General features: G+C 37.5%; 1 protein-coding gene across 1 annotated transcript; it reads right to left on the bottom strand.

The window, feature by feature from the left end:
* Positions 1-213: 213 nt before the first annotated feature.
* exoc3 (exocyst complex component 3) lies at positions 214-19127 on the bottom strand. The gene is made up of 13 exons (XM_056253431.1): positions 18971-19127; positions 17896-18044; positions 17592-17811; positions 15650-16331; positions 12562-12679; positions 11222-11347; positions 9679-9779; positions 9459-9569; positions 8404-8545; positions 8188-8310; positions 6309-6470; positions 1280-1401; positions 214-604 (listed from the first exon to the last, which is right to left on the bottom strand). Exons 2-13 carry the CDS (start codon positions 18037-18039, stop codon positions 409-411), a joined length of 2247 nt encoding a protein of 748 aa, XP_056109406.1. The 5' UTR covers positions 18040-18044; positions 18971-19127; the 3' UTR covers positions 214-408.
* Between the last annotated feature and the right edge of the window lie 1344 nt (positions 19128-20471).

The raw sequence follows: 20471 nt of genomic DNA, 5'->3' as shown, positions 1-20471 counted from the left end.
TACATGTCATCCTGCGCTCTGCTGGAGTCTCAGGACCCCTCAGAGCTCCTCCCCCATGAGCACAGCCAATGAGAAGAGAGGGGTGATTAAACATTTCAATAGTCACGCAAGCTGCCTGTTCCTCATAAACTGCCAGATCCAGGGCATGTGTGTGTGTATAAACAGATGACCTGTGCTCTAATCCAACATCATACATCATTCAGTGTGGATTACTTAGTGATTATCCAGATTTTATTGAAATGCAAACTGACGTGATGAATTCAGTGGTTTGTTACAGACCTGGAATCCTGAAAATGTTTCTGTACATCAAGTCATCGTAAATCATCAAAGCCGTCACTGACATTGCAGTGAATATATTTCCAAAGTGCATTAAGGGGATCTCTTAGTCTCCAGGGGTCAAAGGTCAGGTTATTTCAGCAGTTTCGGTACAGTCATAGAGGTCATGGCGGTCATGGTGCTGGTTGGCACGGTGATGTCTCTGAAGACGGGCTGAGACACAGAGGAAGAGGACGGTTTGTTCTGGTTCAGAGTCTCTATGATCATCTGTCTCATTTCTCGACTGGCATCACCGCGGACAGCTAACAGGGCCACAATGTGTTCCTCTCTGATGAAAGACGAAGAGACAGATGAAGACCTTATGTTTAAATGTAATGCTCCATTCAAGTCACTAGTAATGATAGATAAAAAGTTACCTAGTTGAGCTAAAATCAAAAGAAAGAAATGAGAAACTATATTTTGCTTAAAGAAAATGGCCATTATCATTTTTTTTTTTTACAGACATTTTCATGACAATTTAAGTCCATTTTCCCTCCAATTACTAATTACCGCAATGTGTCTGAATTTTCATCATTTTTTTTAAGTTTATTACTATTACTCTAATGCAGTAATGTACATTTTTTTAATTAAATTATCATAATTAAAGGCAGTACAACAAATAGTACCATGATGTATAAATTATTTACACAAAAAGTCATTCTCATTTCTGTATTTGTTTATTGCTGTAATGTAAATGGCATTTATTTTACAATATAGTAATAAATGGTAGTTTTGATAATTGGTAATGATTGATAATTATCACAGAAATATCATCCAATTGCTAAAAATCTTAATGGCCCTTAAAACAGGCTAGCGTAATTCAAATGAAATAAAATACAATTAAAAAATAAGTTTCCTAGTAATTTTGGGGTGAAATATGACCAACACAAGATCTTTTCAGAGTTTATGTGAATCTCTGTACAAGAACAAAAAAGCATGTGTTTTGACTGTAATGAAGCCTGACCTGATGTCGGGATATTTGGACACCAGGGTGGACACCTCCAGGTAGAGCAGCGCAGGGTCGGTCAGTTTGAAGACCTCAGCGATGGCACTGATGGAGTCACACAGCCGGTCTGAGTCCTCTCCCTGAACACACACAAAAATGCTTCAAAACAAGCTGTTTAAAAAGCTGCTGATGACGTTACATGTTGTTACTGTGTTATACTACAGGGCTGTTGAATGCTTGATTCTGATTGGTTGAGAACGTTCTAAGGTGTGCAATTATTTTCAGGGAAACGCACGGCTAAAGTAGTTCCAGGCAGGTTTGACCGCATTACAGTTCCATATCACTGCGCATAGTTAACTGTCATAACGGAAAATAGGATACAATTCATAACAAGAAAAAACATGCAGCCCATGCGCTTGATCTGCCATTTTCGATGTCTAACTTCACAATCAATGGACACATGCAGTTTAATTTGAATAAAAAAAAAGTATATAGTCCTATCTATAATCAATAGAAAATTAAACTGAATATATAAATAAATTGATAGTCCTGCTGCTGCATGGGTTTTCGTAATTATTCCAGATAATTTACAAATAAATAATTATTGATAGGCCTACTTATTAAAAGGGCTTAGTGTTTATTTTATTAGGCTAGTCTACTGTCAATAATAGAAAAAAAAAAGAATGAACGAATTAAAACGAATTGAATTAATAAATAAATAATAATATTGACGCACATGCTTTTCTGTCTTATTATTTGCAACATCTCTCTATCTCTAATAACTGCATTAATAACTAGGCCACATAAAGCGGGGACACACTTATTGTAAGGCCGGTTATGAATGTAATTTGATACTTATGACCAGGCCAGCTGACAGTCTTGTCTGGGCCCGGGACAAGATAATCTTAGATGGGGCCCCCCCACGATTTTTTTTATTTTTATAAAACACCATATACTTTTACCCAAAATGAATAATAAAAACACGTTTAAATGGGTACATTTTCTATAAATGTCTTCATTTTCTTTTCTGACATAGCCTACTGCAGTTCTTGTTAAAACACACTAGACATGCAAAATCTGTGCATTTTGGGCACTTTTTGTGTGAAATCATATTTATTTTTTGTCCATCAAAAGTGTGCTTTCACTTTTAAGCATGAGCAGCACAGCAAAAATAGACTCGGATCTGCCCCATTATCTGTTCACCGATGATGACAGTGATGCATTTCAGCCGGCTTTTTATTTCTCATCTCCATAAATAGTAGTAAAGCTAATCCAAGGGCTAGAAATCAATGAATTCTTTGCTAATACTTCCTCGTCATCATGGAGAGCGCAGTTCGCACCGCTTTCTCCTTTCCACAAGCGTTTGCTCTCCCGTGGCGTCTGTCGTTGCTATGCAACAATGAACTTAGGCGCGCCTGTAAAAACGAGCGCGCCGCGTCGCTATTATGAGCTAATATCCAAAATATTTCCATATGTGGCTCTTTCCTCCTTTCTTATCAACAAGTGGATTTACAGCCACCACAGCAGCAGCACCGCCGGTCGCCATGTCTCAGCGCTTTTATGAAGAGGACGCAACTAAACGCGCTTTGGGCATGCACGCGCCTCCCGGGTTTGAGAAAACCTGGTACCGTGGCGTGACGTTTAAAAAGAAATTTGTAACGTTACCGACTTGGTACCGAAGTGCCGGGTCTTTGACAACACTCATAAACGTTGGCTGCGCTGTTTCTTACCTTGCTCTACGTTGACTTTACTAACGTTAGTTCCAGCTTCACCGTCACCACCATTTTAAAAATATTTGTTTAGGGCATCTCGAAGGCCTCTATTTTCTTCTTCTCTTTTCTTTTCTGAGCACCGGACTTGTGCTGACCGGACATTTTGAGCGTAACGTTAGCCTACTGAACTTCAAATCAAATGACAACATCATATTTCGATCAGTGGCCAAACCATTTTTGTTTTGGGGGGGGGGGGGGGGGGGGGGTTCTTGACCACTATTTCAAGGACAATTAGGAAGAAAACGAATAAAAAGCTTTTATGTAACTCAAATATTTGATATTTTTCAACAAATATGCCTATTTTATTTATTTTTTTAACAATTATTCCATAATTTAATGAGGGCCCAGTTCTAGGCCCCCCTCCCTACCCTGGGCCCGGGACAGCAGACCCGTTTGTCCCCCCCTGTCGGCGGGCCTGCTTATGACTGATCATGCCCAAACGCGCGTTCAGCGCGTTCAGTGTGTGTTCACAGTCGGTGTTTGAACCTGAACCTGCTGCAGTCGATGGAAACAGTCAGTCTTCGGATGTTTCAGCAAGTCGTAAGTGTGTCCCCATCATTAGTCTGCTGTCTGTGGCTCAGACCTCCGTTACTAACTCTAAAATTACGTTTTGGAATTAGCAACGGAGGCATGGGATTAGATGCGTAAGAAATTAGTCCTTCATACAAGAGCGTTTTAATGACAAAAACTTGACAAACGTCTAGAATTACATCATCTGAACAATGTTTCGAGGTGTGGTAACTGTAGTATAAGCGGAATAATTGACTCCGGGCCGTTGAATTATTAGAAAAATAATGCACACCCGAGGTGTAACGGCCACTCCGCTTCGCGTCGTGACCGCATTACCACCTCGGGTGTGCATTATTTTTCTAATAATTCAACGGCCCGGAGTCAATTATTCCTTACATCAGTAGCAGTTCTGGTTTATTTGGTGCTGTGGTGAAAGTTTTCAATGTTGTTTATAAGTCTATGTCTATGTGGTGTTTTTAATATGCTTTAAGACAAACCATGTGCAAATTCATCAGTCAACACCATTCCTGAGTACTATTTTTGTCTTTATAACTGCAGTGAACAAAAGACAGTCTCAAAAACGTGGTTTGAAATCGCTGGTGTTTCTGATGTCACACACTACCTTGTAGCCAATCACGTCAACGTGCCGGCAGGCTTTACATATCATTAACACTGAACTATCAGGGGAGTCTCAAGAGAAGCCAGGTTATCCCAGTATATGTTTCTGTTGATATGAAAAATCGGGTAGATTTAGCAATATAGCGGGTGTATGATGTATATTACGATGTTATGATGAACTATATGCCTTTCTCCACTGACGTTCTGAGTTGTTCAAAGTGTTTCTGATGATTGTTTGAAGGCAGGTGTCTGACTCTGAGATGGTGAAAGCGGGAACATATTTGTGTAACATTAGCAACGCTGTTTGATAATGTGTCAAGCAAAAAGCTAATCATATTAATTACCGTTATGTGTCTGACGTTGTAGAGAGCGATACTATTGTGCAGTGTTTATCTCAGTAAGTTGGCAGAGTGAGTCTCTCTCTGAGCTGGTGTGAGTGAGTGAGTGGAGGCGGGGCTAATTAGCATATTCATGGCTCCGCGTATCGCAACGTTTCATGAAAATCGTAAGTCGGATCAGTTAGAAAAGATATAACACATTGTCAACAAGAGAACTTGCTGACTAAAATCAGCTTGAAAATCCTATCGAAATGTGTAGGCTAGATGGAACTATGGTAAATGGTAAATGGACTGCATTTATATAGCGCTTTCACAGACCCAATGGCCACCAAAGCGCTTTACAATTTGCCTCACATTCACCCATTCACTCACTCATTCATACACCGACGGGCGACGGCAGCCATGCAAGGCGCCATCGAGCTCGTCGGGAGCAGCTGGGGTTAGGTGTCTTGCTCATGGACACCTCGACACTTGGTCAGGTGGAACCAACTATTTGACATACAAAGATGGATCCTTAATTTCTTTACAATTTAAAGGTACACTAGGTTATTTAAAGGATTAGATCACTTTAAAAAAAACTTTTGCTGATAATTTACTCACCCCCATGTCATCCAAGATGTCCATGTCTTTCTTTCTTCAGTCGAAAAGAAATTAAGGTTTTTGATGAAAACATTTCAGGATTTTTCTCCATATAATGCACTTTGCTGGGGACCAAACGGTTCAAGGTCCAAAAGACAGTTTCAGTGCAAACTGCAAACTGTTCAAATGGCTTTAAACGATTCCAGACGATGAATAATGCTCTTATCAAGCGAAACGATCGGCCATTTCAAAAATAAATAACAAAGTTTAAGTTTAATAATGTCAAATGCTCGCCTTGCTCTGTTCTGTGATGTATGTTCGTGACTCTCCTGTTCGAACTCGTTCATCCAAATGAACAAATCTTTTTTCGAGTCATTTGGTTCATTTAACGAACAAAATGAACGAATTGACTCGGAAAAAGATTCGTTCATTTTGATGAACGAGTTCGAACAGGAGAGTCACACAGAACAGAGCAAGGCAAGCATTTGACATTATTAAACTTAAACTTTGTTATTTATTTTTGAAATGGCCGATCGCTTCGCTTGATAAGACCATTATTCATCGTCTGGAATCGTTTAAAGCCCTTTGAACAGTTTGCACTGAAACTGTCTTTTGGACCTTGAACCGTTTGGTGCCCAGCAAAGTGCATTATATGGAGAAAAATCCTGAAATGTTTTCATCAAAAACCTTAATTTCTTTTCGACTGAAGAAAGAAAGACATGGACATCTTGGATGACATGGGGGTGAGTAAATTATCAGCAAAAGTTTTTTTAAAAGTGAACTAATCCTTTAAGTGGTCAATCATGGGAGTTTATTCTGATAACTTTTGCCAACATTTTCTAGGAAACAACAGATTTCTAGAGCAAGAGCACACACAGACACACAAATCTGAGGGAGAGCAGAGCCAATTCATAAGTGAACACGGTATATGAAAGTGGGTGTCCTGTTTTGAGCGAAAGCTAAATCTAACCAAATCTGCCTCTGAGCGGAGAGCTTTGCGCTTGCGCATTATTACATGGATGCGCTCTCGAAATTTGTCATGCAAAATAACGCCATATAAACTGCCTGAAATGAACTATAAAGAAGAGAAGAAAGTCATGTCTGAAAGTTGCGTGCGCACTATAATGCCACTGCCAGGACCCGCCACTGACTGTGATGCAAAAACTGCCAGAACGCTTTGTAATACATTACAACCACTGATTCACTTCTTGGATTTTTTGTGAGACTCACAGCAGAAAGTTTCCTGAAGAGGAATTTGAACTGCTCCGCTTCTTTCATCATCCGGTCCGCTCCCTCCTTTCTTTCGTCGGCATTCTTAAACGAGATGCGCTTCTGCATGATGGCTTTCAAATACTCCACCACCACCCGCCGATGAGCCTCACTCGTCATTTCCTGTTTAACACACGCATGTGTTATTATTACTATAATTACTATATATATTACTTGTTATTACTATATATACTGTGCAAAAGTTTAGCATTAGTACGTTTCTTTTTAACAGAAATTAATACTTTTGTTCAGCGAGGATGCATTAAATTGATCAAAAGTGACAGTTAAAGGGATAGTTCACTTTGAAATTAATTTTTGGTATGTTTTAGGCCATGTCCACACGGACACGGGTATTTTTATAACCGGAGTTTTTTCTACAGCGTTTTTAAAAAAAATCCCGTCCACACATGCTCGGTCTCCGTCTACATGAAAACGTAAAAACACGCAATCAAGCGCGGTCAAGAGCATGTCACGCCACCAGGCGGTGATATAAACCTTAACCCTAAAGCCACGTTGGCCAATCAGAAGCGCAAATCTGATGTCAAACACAGCTGATAACGGCGCACACTCTGACGTCGCAAGGCAAAAACCCCGGTTTCACTGTCTACACGACAACACTGTAACCGACGTTTCTGAAAATCCTCACCCTGGCAGGGGTTTTCAAAAATGTTCGGTTTCAGTGCGTTTTCGTGTGGACGAACGGCCGAACCGCGTAAAAAAAGTCACGGTTATAAAAATACCCGTGTCCGTGTGGACAGGGCCTTAGCTTACCTCAAGGGCATTCAAGAAAACGAACAGTATTTATATCGTTTTTACCTCTTGTAACCACAGCCACGCCCAAGTGATCTGAGGGCGCGGGCGCTTCGGTCTCTTCGATCTCTCGCGCGTGTACGTCACTCATTGTTTACACAGAGATTTCGGAAGTGTTACCTTTCACTGTGAAGATCTAAACATATTTAGATATACAGGAAATCACAATGGAAGACGATTTCGATATATCAACATACAACGTTGAATTTTTTTCGCAACTGCGCAAGAGATAACTTCCGGCGCTTTCCGGCGCTTGCGCAGACCGAAGCGCCCGCGCCCTCAGATCACTTGGACGTGGCTGTGTTTACAAGAGGTAAAAACGATATAAATACTGTTCGTTTTCTCACACAAACTGCTCGTTTCGTGTCTTAGGCCATCAATGTGTACTTACATTTACGAGTCATTAAATCATGTTTAATTTGGACTTCTCTGTGCATGCTCTTTGAGGTGGTGACCATAGACCTGCATTATATGACTGACAGACGAGAACGGTTTGACCTAAAAATATCAAAATTGAAACTACTGCGGAAACAAAGACACCTACATCTTGGATGCCCTTGAGGTAAGCTAAAACATACCGAAAATTAATTTCAAAGTGAACTTTTTTGTTGTTTTTTGTAACCTTCTATTCATCAAAGAATCCTAAAAAAAAGGTATTGTGGGTTCCACAAAAAAATTAAGCAGCACAACTGTTTGATAATAATCAGAAATGTTTCTTAAGCACCAAATCAGCATATTGGAATGATTTCTGAAGGATCATGTGACACTGAAGACTGGAGTAATGATGCTGGAAAATCGAAAATAGTTAGTTTAAATCCTAATAATATTTCACACTACCTGTATTTTTCATCAAACAAATGCAGCCTTGGTGAGCATGAGACATCTTTCAAAAACATAAAAAAATAATCCTCAAACTTTTAAAGGATAGAGATACATGATTGTACGGAACAGTTCTTTGATCTTATCAGCATTATGACAAATAAAACTACTATAAGAAGACACTTATTCTGAAAGGTTTTAGTGGGCAAACCTGATTATACGGCTTTTTAATTTTGGAAAAGTCGTTGAAGTAGTCTTCCACTGTCACACAGATGGTGTCTACAGCATGAGAGCCTGCCAACCACTTTCGGGTCAACAGTTCATTAAGATGATGCTGTCGAGAGAGCAAGAAACAGTCGAAATTTAGCATGTTTATCCCAGTCACTAAACCTTAACAACTGACCGTACACGACAAGAGCGCATTTACCTCCAAATCCAGGAAGACTTCATCTAGCAGGAACTGGCAGCCCTCTTTGGCCACATCATTCAGGAGCTTATCTATGGCGGCGTCGTTCTGAGTGCTTTCAGACGACTGAGAGTACTTCCTTTTCAGGCTATTTATAGACTCCCTGAAAACAAACATTGAAATTAATTAAAACATTAGCTTGGTTCATTAGCAGTCTATTATAGACGATAAGAATATGTGAGGGATAAATGACGATGGGCCGTTGAATTATTAGAAAATAATGAGTCTGTGCGTCTCTCAACAGTGTTCGACAGCAGCGTCTCTACTAATAGCGAAACTGTAAGTGTATCTGCTTCAATAACAGCGGCGTTATTACCTCGCTAGTGAGAGATGTCATGTAGCTTTTAAGTTGCTAAACATTTTTACTGATAAAATCATCAGAGCAGCGCTGACAACACGTTTCTGTGCAAGTGTGTGTCCATACTGTATTGTGTGTGTGTGTGTGTGTGTGTTTGTTTGTGTGGGAGAAAGACAGTGTGTGGTTTCCATACAAAAAGAAACCTTTGAAATTACTCGAGACCTGCCTGGAACTACTTTAGCCATGCATTTCCCTAACAGTTGCACAACTAACGCTCATCAACCAATCAGATTCAAGCATTCAACAGCCCCATAATAAGCAAAAACAATGCATTATTTTCACTATTCATCGATTGCGAACTTCTCTAAAACCACGAAGCATGTAGAACGTGCAGAAGTGCCGCATTTTGACAATGAAACGTACATCGTTCGCATTTATTGCATTAAATCATCACATTTTACAGTTTAAGAGTCACATTAGGCTGTATTGTAATTTTTTTTTTACGTCCTCAAATTAAGTCATCATAAAACGATAATTAAACCTTTTGTTATACCATTTAAAATACCACATTTAAGACTTTTTTGACCTTAAATTTAATTTGATCAAACTGAATTTAACACTTCTTAAGGCCCAGTTGGGTCTGAATTGGGAGAATGGAATAATGTAATCTGTTACTTAAAAAAAAAAAGAAATCGATAAATGATTAAGACACACTCACTTGAAGGTTTGACAGTTGTTGATGATGGCAATCATGTACTGAACGTAGCACTGCGGAAGCTGACGATCTTTCAGATGTTCCTCCTTATAGGCGATCGCCTCCTCTCGGTACCTGAATACACATGTACGAAGGGTGAAAGTGTGCCTGTTACTCAGCTAACACAATAATAACAAACGGTGGGAAAAAACTAAAGAAAATGGGTAGTTTGAGATCGCGATACCTTACTAGGAATGAGTTCATCTGCTTCAGACAGACTTTCAGCACCTGCTCTTTAAAGGTCTCGTTGATCTGAGCGGCCACCTGGAGATTCTGCTCAAACATCTGAGGATAAAGAGGGACATTTGAATGAAAAGACCTGATTAGGCATGTGCCGGTATCAAATTTTCATGCTGCGATTAATTGATTGAGCTTTTATCACGGTATATGGTATTATCACGATATTTTAATTGCACAAGAGAAACAGATGGATTGGGGGTATCTAAAAAAAACTTGCATCACAATGTGTAATTGTGATTGTCAAAACATTAATTTTATTTTTTAGTGACAACATGTTACAATGTTTACATGGTACAGTTACTGAGGCTACTGTTTGTATTATTGCTTAACACAATTTTCACGATTTCAATTAAATTCTTGGATTTAATTTCAATCTTGATTCAATATTGACTCATTTGGATAAATATTAGGTAGGCTACAGTAGATAGCCTGCATTTAAATTTTTCTCAAGAAAAAATATCTCACATAATGCTGTAAACATACAGAGAGAAATTAAATATAATGCATACAATATAAATATAATAATAATATAAATATAAAAATGTAATATGCCGTAATTTTCATTATAATAACAATTATATAATGACAAGTAAACATATATTAAAATATGTAATATAGTGCACATATTTAGCAAAATACTCCTCTCTATAGCTATTTTCTTATAGTCAACTAACATTAAATGGCTTTCCTGAGGTAAATGTAACGTTCTGTGACATAATTGTTCTCCTGCAGTTTTATTGACCTCTTTCCGTGGTTGAAAAACACTGAATGATCGAAAGTACGTACCTTTTGGTGGGTTGTACTGTCTCTTTAATAAAAAGTAACAGATGATCGGTTTACTTGAACTGAGGCGCGCGATCTGTCACGTCACATTTACAAGCAGCAAAACAGTATTTATTGTCTGAATTTCGTTATAAAATGGACAGAACCTGAGAGCTGATGTTTTTTTCATATCAAAAGTAACCTGCTCTGTCTAGTCTGTCGGTGTCAGTGTCCTCTTTGCTCCGCGATTTTTCTCTGCGTGAGAAAATGGATGTGTGGCGCGAGAACGTGTGAAAGTGTCAATTGCGTGAGTCTCAAGCTGAATGCGTGAGAGTTGGCAGCCATGCGGGGGATAAATAGTCGGCAGCGTTCCTCCTTCCGCCGTGCTTCTTCTCCACGTGAGGATTGTTTACATTAGACTAGAGTGCGCACTGCATGCACACAGTGCTTATACATGTGATGTGGGGATTGTTTACATCAAAGTGCGCACGTGTTTTGCGCAGCATACGCATTGTTTTTTAAGCGGTTGATGGAAAATAAGCTGATGCGCGTTCTAAAAATCTAAATTCGGATCTATTATTTTTCACGGTATTTCGAAGTCCCCGCGATAACAATATCGTGCATATTCATTACCGCGATTTATCGCATTACCGAATACCGGCACATGTCTAGACCTGATGCGAGTGGGTGCATGAAAGCATGAGGCCAGATAGAAGTTGTTGTACCTGGAAGACAATAGCAGGTAAGGTGGTCTGGTAGTAGCCGTTCTGGTCGCCCTCAGGCTCTGTCTCCTTCTGCCAGTCTTTCTTATCCGTTTCCAGAGCTTTGCGCAGCCAGCCTGTGATGTTTGACTAAAGAAATGGGAAAAAATAAAGACTTACTGAACTGACAATGCACGTGCACGCACAATATTCAGTGCTGGGTAGATTACTCACAAATAGTAGTCCATTAATGAATACAAATTACAAGAAAACTATAGTTAGTAACTTAATCAATTACTTTTAGATTACTTTTGACTTTTATCCTTAACTTGTTTATCACATACATTTGAATAAGATAATCTTTTACATGTACATCATTTTTGGAATCAGATTACATTTAATAAAATTACCGTAATTCCTCAAATAAAGGCCGGGGCCTTTATTTACCTGAACTGCAGATGGTAGCCGGCTTTTATTTGAAGCAGGCTTTTATTAGAGGCAGGCCTTTATTTCTAATTCGCGATCCCCGCCCGCCCGCCAGCCAAGTTTCCATGGTGACGCGTCATGCTTGGCACGTGTTCACCACAGCCAAAATAGCGCTGTATGACAGATGTAGCGCTTTTATTTCTAAATATTAACAAACTTGCTTACCATGTCATCAACTATCTTCTATTCTGACTCTCAAATCCGTGTAAGTGAGTTTGTTTTGTCGTTTAAAGCCCTTTATAAATTATCTTGATCTGTAACGTGAGATGGGCACCGCAGTTCGGAGATTCCTGTTGTAACTGTTATTTGTTAAGTTACAGCGCGTGAATTCTTCAGTTTCTCCCGAAATACATGAAAGTAAGTGGCCGGTGAACTGGGAGAAGAATAGAGTAAACTTTATAGTTACTTACACTGTGTCTGATATGAATAAAACACGTCGCCAAATATATTTGAATGGATTGTTATTGCTGCTTCCATAGACACCATTGTGTATTTTACAAACTATAAATTTATTGTTTTGCTATAAATCATATCTATTTAAATGTCTGAAACCTAAAATAAACATGTGGTTAAAAACACTGAATAGTTGTGATATATGACAAGCGCTGAGCGCGTCCGTCTTTGAGTGTACACTCATTTAAAGTGTACCTATTCACACTATTTTTCCCCGGCCTTAATTTGAGACCGGCCTTTATTTGTCCGCGTTGACCACGCCCCCGGCCACTATCAGAGGCCCAGCGTTTATTTGAATACTGGTCTTTATTTGAGGAATTACGGTACTTCCCAGCACCGACAATATTTCAAAAGACCAAACACTAAAATTAAAGGCTGATAATATTTGAATTTTTAAGCCAGTGCTGCAGACTTGAGGAACTCACAGTGAACGTCTTGAGGTATTTGCCCAGCAAATCATCCACCACTTTATCAGGCAACAGCGGCTCCAACTTCTTGACGTCACACTCGGGCTGCAGATCAGGATCCCCCATCATATCCACACTGCCAAAGACAGAATCAGACACACAAATGCGCATGAATTACACTCTTTGTTAATGTCAGAGAAATGGCTTTACTCAATTTGGTTTACGCACGCTATCTGAAATTGAGTTCTCTTTTCGCCTCTTCTTGCACTGGAACGGTTTAAAATTGCTCGAATGTGTAAATTGGCAAGACAAAACACATGCAAAAGATAAACTTTGCAATTAATCCGCAAATCACATGCAGCCTGGTACGGATCATATATATAAAAAACCTAATAGAAATAACAAAAGGCCAAAACAAAATTACTTAAAGAAATAAATGAAAATAAAAATATAACAGTTAAAGCTAATACAAAATTTTGATAAATACTAGTATATAAATATAATAGTATACAGTGCTTAGCATAAGTGAACACACCCATGCTAAAGTTGACTAAAAAGAGGAATAAAAAATCATCTTTTGGAAATTGATCTTAATGCCTTAATTTAAAATTTTTTTGGAAAAATCCAACCTTTAAGGACACCAGTTTTGTTTGTGAATGATTAATGTATCGTAAATAAATAAATGTTCTTCCTTAAAATACAGGGGGCATAAGTCAGGACACCCCTATGTTAAATTCCCATAGAGGCAGGCAGATTTTTATTTTTAAAGGCCAGTTATTTCATGGATCCAGGATACTAGTATGCATGCTGATAAAGTACCCTTGGCCTTTGAAATAACTGGCCTATAAAAATCAAAATCTGCCTGCCTCTATGGGAATTTAACATAGGGGTGTCCTAACTTATGCACCCTGTATTTTACATGGGGCATTACAGTACTTTAGCATGGGTGTGTTCATTTATGCTAAGCACTGTAAATATAAAATAAAACTTATGTAGGATATGCAAATAAATAAAAAATGTAATGCCTAGTCCATATAATGCATCCCAACTTGTCCTACCACAGTCCTTCAGCATGTGAAACAGCACCAAAGGCAGAACAGCCTGCCTGTCTCTCTCTCCTGCTCTGGTGTATTTACTCTGGTGCACATCAGTGTATTAATCTTCCTCTGACTCCAGTCCTGTGAGCACACACGATGTGATGGTCTGTTTTCAGTCCGTCAGTCAGATTAAGCACTCAAAGCTGTGCTGCTGCTCTCCGTTCTGCTTTAAATATTGAGCTAATTGCTCTCTGCTGCACTTTGACAGACTGATCTGCCACTGAAAAATGCAATGCTGAGTTAGACAAGGAACTACTAAACATCACAGAGGGTAGTTTTCCATCAAGCAAATGTTTTCTTTACGAGGAAAATCTACTCTGTTTACTATTTGCAATAACCGCTGGAAATAATACAGCTATAAATTCACATTATTATAATATATACCGGTGCAACTCGAAAAATTAGAATATCGTGCAAAAGTTCATTTATTTCAGTAATTCAACTTAAAAGGTGAAACTAATATATTATATAGACTCATTACATGCTAAATGAGATAAGCTGTAAGCCATAATCATCAAAATTATAACAAATAAAGGTTTGAAATATCTCACTTAGCATGTAATGAGTCTATATAATATATTAGGTTCACCTTTTAAGTTGAATTACTGAAATAAACTTTTGCACGATATTCTAATTTTTCGAGTTGCACCTGTAATATAACTAGTATCAACAGAAAAATCTATCTTAGAAACATAATAATAAAATAAGATTATATATAATTATAATAATAGTTATTATTAGCAGTATTTTTATTATTATTTTGTAAATAATGCAACAGAAAGCATTTTTAATCACCCATCTCTGCCAAATAACAGACCGATTGGTAAAACCCTACAAATAACTTATCATTTTGATCCTGTAAATTGAAGCACAAAGCCTCAATTTGCAACAACGATATTCAAAGTATAACACAAAAAAAAAAAACATGTTTAACTTGTTTAATCCATCACTGCCATAATACAGTGTCCGGACTGAACTTTAAAGGGGTACTTCACTGCTGGCAAATGGGCTTTCATTACTTTCATTAAAGCTGCCTTTACAGTAGAAAGGCAAAGAATTTTGTTGAAATCGGTGCTACCTGACTAAAGGAAACAGAGAAATAAAGGCTGTTGTCTTTCCTTTTTCCAAATAGTTAGTAAAACTTTGACACCCATAATGCCAAGGCCACTCCCAGTCTGCTATATCTTGACCAGAGTCAAATACCACCTTACTTTAGTAGGAAATACTGCATAGTAAACTTTTAGTCACAATGGTGTCAACTTGTATTGTACCCAGGAGCAGGAATTCAAAGAGTAAACGTTTAGCGCTAGTGAGTAACTTTCGTTTTTTCCAGTGAAGGATCCAGTGTGTTGTAGGCTGAGGCTAAAGGCTGCACAGCATCGTTAATACAGAGAGAACGCTGTGTGAAAATCTGAAGATCCTCCATGTTTGTAGTCAACATTTCAAACTGGATGACCACGAACACAGTGTTTTAGGCCAAACAGAGGCAAAAAGTTTCCATCAGTTCCACCCAAGCAAAATGTCGTAATGTACAGGTGATAAAGCTGTTGCCATAGTGTTCCATTTTTACCATAATGCTTTTTAAAGAGTAGACATAGGACAATTACATTTTCAGTGATAAACCTACTCTTACAACTGTTCTGTTAATAACCCTCTGTCAATCCGACTGTCTGTGGGCGGGGATTCAAAAATGCGAAAGTACAATCTGTAGTTTTCACGAAAGCCCCGGAGCGTTTTGCGTCATCCAGCGGACTTTAGCTGACAAATAAACAGTAATTTCTCAGTCCTGGTAACACTGAGAAAGAGTAAACATTGTACATTTACATATAATACCAACACTGCCGATTTTTAACACGCTTTGTATTGTTACAAAGGTACAAAGGAACTATACTGCAAGTTAGCACCAAATGTGCCATTAAAATATCATAATTATTCAGTTTTCACAATCATTGCGGTCACTCCAGAGCAGTCAAATGTACTATGATAAAGGCAGTCCACTTGTATCTTACCTTTTATACGTGTTGAGGACCCATGTGAGAAGAGACACGATCTCATTGGCTTCTAGATCCTCTGCTGCGAGCTCCTGCACCCGCGCCGACACCGACTTATGATAGAGGTCGAAGAACACCTGGAAGGTGTTGTAGTGAGGAGGGAAGCACTGCACCATCATGTTCTTCACTATGATCAGGTCGTCCAGTACGTACTTCCTCATGATCTCCAGCAACCTCACCAACCACATTTTGTCAGACTCGCGTGTTTCTGACTGCGTGCTCTCGATGCGACCGCTCACGGTGCCCTCTAGGACTTCATTCATGCGTTTTTTCCAGCACTTGGGCCTCCCAGGCGGGATGAAGCCAGTCTGCTTCTTGCGATCCAGCATCCTGCGGTCGATCTTCTCTTCGCGCTCGATGATTCGAACCACAGACACCAGCATGGTGGGGTCGCGGCGGACAGTGACCATGGCACGTTGGAGGACCATCCAGAGTTGTTTGGACAGTTCCTCCGACAGGCCCTGCACCTGGCCGAAGTAGCCACGAATGAGGTTCATGTCATGGACGTTCTTGCTGTCCATGCGGTACTGCTCGTACATGAGGTCGTCGCGGGAGCACTCCAGGTCCATCAGCTTGCGGTGAGCTTGAAGCAGCTCGCCCTGTTCGATCAGATTCTGGGTCTCTTGTACAATCTCAGGTACTGTAGAGAAAGATACAATATGGGTGCAGTGTCAACAAATGAAAAGTATACCAATATAGAGTCTAGCATCAATTCTAAAATAAAAATGTATTTAAAAAATAAAAATAAAAAGATATATTTATTTACAAATAAATATTTTTAAAAATAAATAAGTAAACAAATAAATAGGCTCTATAATCAAGTAGTAAAAATCACTCAAATATTGTATTATTGTATTGAAAAACAACCTATAAATGTGCAATCACCTGAAAATGGCTAATAAATAGTAAAAAAAGAAATGTTTTATCTAACTAAATAACTAAATAAAATAAAAAATATTTTTATTTTATTTGTTAAAAAATAAGGAAATAAAAATAAAGGGAAAAAAATTAAGAAAAACAACATGTTAATGTGCCATCAACTTAAAAATAGATGATAGATAAATATATATATTTTAAATTAACTAAATAAATAAATAAAATGCATAAGTAGTACAACTGACTAAAATATTGTTCGGGAAAACCTGTAAATCACCTAATAAATAGCTAAAAATTGTAATCATATATATTAAAATAAATAATCATTTAAATAAAATAAATGAAAATAAATGCATATTAATGTATATACCAAAATCAGAAAACAACTGTTAATAATTACATAAATACAAATATTGTTGGAGAAAAATAAACTTAACATGTTGTCTACAGAAAAAAAAGACACCATCTTAGAAACATATTAACAATATTAAGGAAAAAGAAATATGCTAAATTACTACAAATTGGGAAAAACTAATTGTTAATCTGCCATTAACTGAAAAACAACCTGTAAATGCGCAATCAGCTGATAAACAGCTAATAATTTTTATTTTATATATTAAAATAAATCAATTTCATTTTTAAATAAAATAAATGAAAATACATACATGTTAATTTATATATTAAAAACAGAAAAACAACATGTGAATGTGCAATCAAACAAAAAACAGCTAATAAATATTAAAAATAAATAAATGCATAAATAAATAAATTAATAAATAGTGGAAATAAATAAAAATTTAAATAAACTTAAAAAACAGACCATCTAAGAAAAATAATAACATTATCATTATTATCTAATTAAGTAAATAAATAAATGACAAAATTGGGAAAAACAAACTGTCAATCTGCAATTAACTAAAAAACAGATCCTATTTTTAATCTTGGCTAAATGGCCAACTAGTGGAACCCAACCACTGGTATTATTTTGATCCTGTACATTAATTGTGCAAGCATTCGTCCTCACCTGAGAAAATGTTCTTGAGGTTCTCCACGGCTGAAGCCAACTGACTGTGCTGAACCACGGCGTCTTTCACATCCTTCAGATTCTCTATGGTGTTGATGCTCTGCCTCCAGTCTTTACTGACATCTGCCAGAGAGTTCTGGATGTCTTTCACATCACACAGAGCATTATGGAGCTGCGTGAGGCCTGTTCGGACCCCATCCAACTGAGACTGAATGGCCGCCTGATGAAGAGCATGGTTTGGTTTAATGAACTGGTAAAAGCAATCGTAATAGATCAGCATAGGGTTAAATGGAAATGGCGTCACCTTTAATCTTGCTTCCACGGATGCTTTCTTCCGTGCCTCTCTCCGTCTGTACTGCTCCACTTTGTCCAGCTGGTCAGAGCGCTGAAGCATCCCAGCAACCCTCTGCACCGCTGTGGCCACGGCCTCTCTGTTCGTCTCCTCCATAGTAACTGATCCCAAACGGCAGGGTTGACAAAAAAACAGCAAGGGTTAAGTGCTGAAAATGGCCCAAACCACAGGACAAAATGTACTGAATGACCCAACCCCAACAACAAGGTTTAAATGTACTCAAAATTACTGAAAGAGCAGTAAAGGTACAACAATGGTTATGGGTTAAATGACAAGGGTTAAATGCACTGCAGTGTTATTTCAATATCATTGCGATCCTATTATACTTTTTATTTTCATATTTCCTTCATTTTTTTTTCTTTATTAAGTTGAAGTTTTAGTAATTGTCTGATGTTTATATAGTTTTTATATGTATATATCATATAATATATATAATTTAATTTGATATATTACGTTTTATATTGTTATTTATTTCAGTTTTAATTTTTTTAGTACATCGAGGTGAATTAAATGAAAACGATCAATTAATAATGTTTTATTTTATTTTTAGTAACACAAATGTTTTTTTTAATGGTTTAAGTAAACTATAATAATCCTAATTCACTGAAATAAACCAGTGAAGGTTAACTTTACTTATTGTGCTTTGTACACGTGGTGTGTACTTAAGTCTTTTAATATTTAATGTGTTTTTGCATTCTTGTATCGTTGATATATATTTTAATATATTCATATTGTGCATTTGTGTAACTTATCTGTATTTGTATGTTTGCAGCTGGCAGTTGACCAAGCTAACACAAACAGATAGATAGTTGTGAACACCTGCTCGAAATAGGTATGTTTTAGGGAAAAGATACAATAAAACTGTAACCTGTTTAATTTATTGTAATAATCGCATACATCGCGCTGAATTTCTGTGCAGAAAGGCCAACAGTGACAGATGCTACCTGGCTAACTACATTAGCATTCAGAGGTCTGCGCTTTTCATGTATATATCGTGAAATTCTCGAGGTCATGTGAATGTACTTACCCGGACGTGGTGTTCGTTGTACGTGCTGTGGGATGTTATAATCTGTTCATTGATATTTTATTTTCATGTATGTTTATTTTGTTCATTTACTGTCATAACATCTGCGTCTTCCTGGAGTCGCCCAACTCTCATCAGTCAGTCAGATGACGAGTCTGCGCCTGTGCTAGAGGCTAGGGCATCAACTGTGCGCAGGCTTTACGCAAATAGAGGCTAGAGCATCAACTGTGCGCAGGCTTTACGCAAATAACACTTTCACAGATCACGAGGGTCAACCTTTTTTTACAGTCTATGGTCAACTATGGGGTCAACATGATGAGCAGACGAATTCATTATTTTCTTTTGTGTGTTGTGCCTTCTTCAATCATCTGTGTGTTGTGCAATCTTCAATGGGTCCAATATATATTTGAAAGTTCTCTATTTACCATTGATACATTTTGTTTAGATTAGGAGCTGTGGAAAACCAAACAAAAAATCTGAGAGAAATTCAGAGAGATTAATTTTGACTGAACTATTTTTAAATACAAACAGAAAAATATTTCAGTGGTTGCTGCACAAGCACAACAGATACATTGCTATTAAAAGATTAACAGAAGTATTACATACGTGAACACAAAGTGTTGAAACTGTGGAGACACACCACCACAATACAATGCTTTGAACAATAGGCCTAATGGTCTTACAGTTTATATAAGATAATTGAAATCTCCTCTGGGCTAGATATAAAGCATGTTTATCTTAAAATCTACATACTCCGTATGGTTAATTCAGAATAAATTATGGTTAATTCAGAATAAATTGTGTAACAATTTTTTTTAACATATTAATCTTCAGTATGACAATGACAATTCATGCTGTACAAAACAAAGCTCATTGAATGTGGCATAAAAACAAACAAGTTTCCTTAATAATAACTACTTTTTACACAAAAAAAGATCAATATGAATTAATAATTCCATGAAGTAAAAGTAAATGCATGTTTATGCACTTGAAGAAGACGAAAAAAAAAACGTAAAAAAATCTAAAATGCAATACAAAGATATTTCCACTAGGGAAATTATCTTTATTTGTCTGTACACTTTTTTACCTCATGAATATGACACACATGTAAATCCAAAATCTGTACCTAAAAGTGACAAAATACAAAACATCTCAAAAACCTATCCTGAGACAACCTGAGTATTGTATTTGGTTTAACAGTCTGGCTAAATTATATAAAAATCACTTTTCTAACTAGTTGTATATGTCCGGGGGGAAATACCAGTGGTTGCAAGGCAGAAAAAGAATAAGTTTAGGTATAAATACAATTCTGCTATAGAGCTGCTTTATTGTTGTCATGACATCTTGATTTCTGGTAAGAAATCACGATTCAGCATGCAAACATGACAATCATCCTTAGGTTGATTTTAAATGCAAAACATTCTTTCAATGTAAGCCAATGGGAGATTTTCACATTTTAATCTTACATTTCTGACATACCAAAGACTTAAATTTTGAACGTTAA

This window comes from Rhinichthys klamathensis, unplaced genomic scaffold, assembly GCF_029890125.1.
Source record: "Rhinichthys klamathensis goyatoka isolate OS25496 unplaced genomic scaffold, OSU_Roscu_1.1 h1tg000105l_1, whole genome shotgun sequence".
NCBI lineage: Eukaryota > Metazoa > Chordata > Actinopteri > Cypriniformes > Leuciscidae > Rhinichthys > Rhinichthys klamathensis.
This window is presented reverse-complemented; position numbering and strand designations above follow the sequence as displayed.

Coding starts and splice junctions, on each gene's coding strand:
- exoc3 (XM_056253431.1), bottom strand. CDS start 18,039: ATGGAGGAGACGAACAGAGAGGCCGTGGCCACAGCGGTGCAGAGGGTT. Junction 6,471..8,187: donor TTAAAAAGCCGTATAATCAG/GTTTGCCCACTA, acceptor TGTGTTAAACAG/GAAATGACGAGTGAGGCTCA. Junction 605..1,279: donor TCCAAATATCCCGACATCAG/GTCAGGCTTCAT, acceptor GTCTTTCATCAG/AGAGGAACACATTGTGGCCC.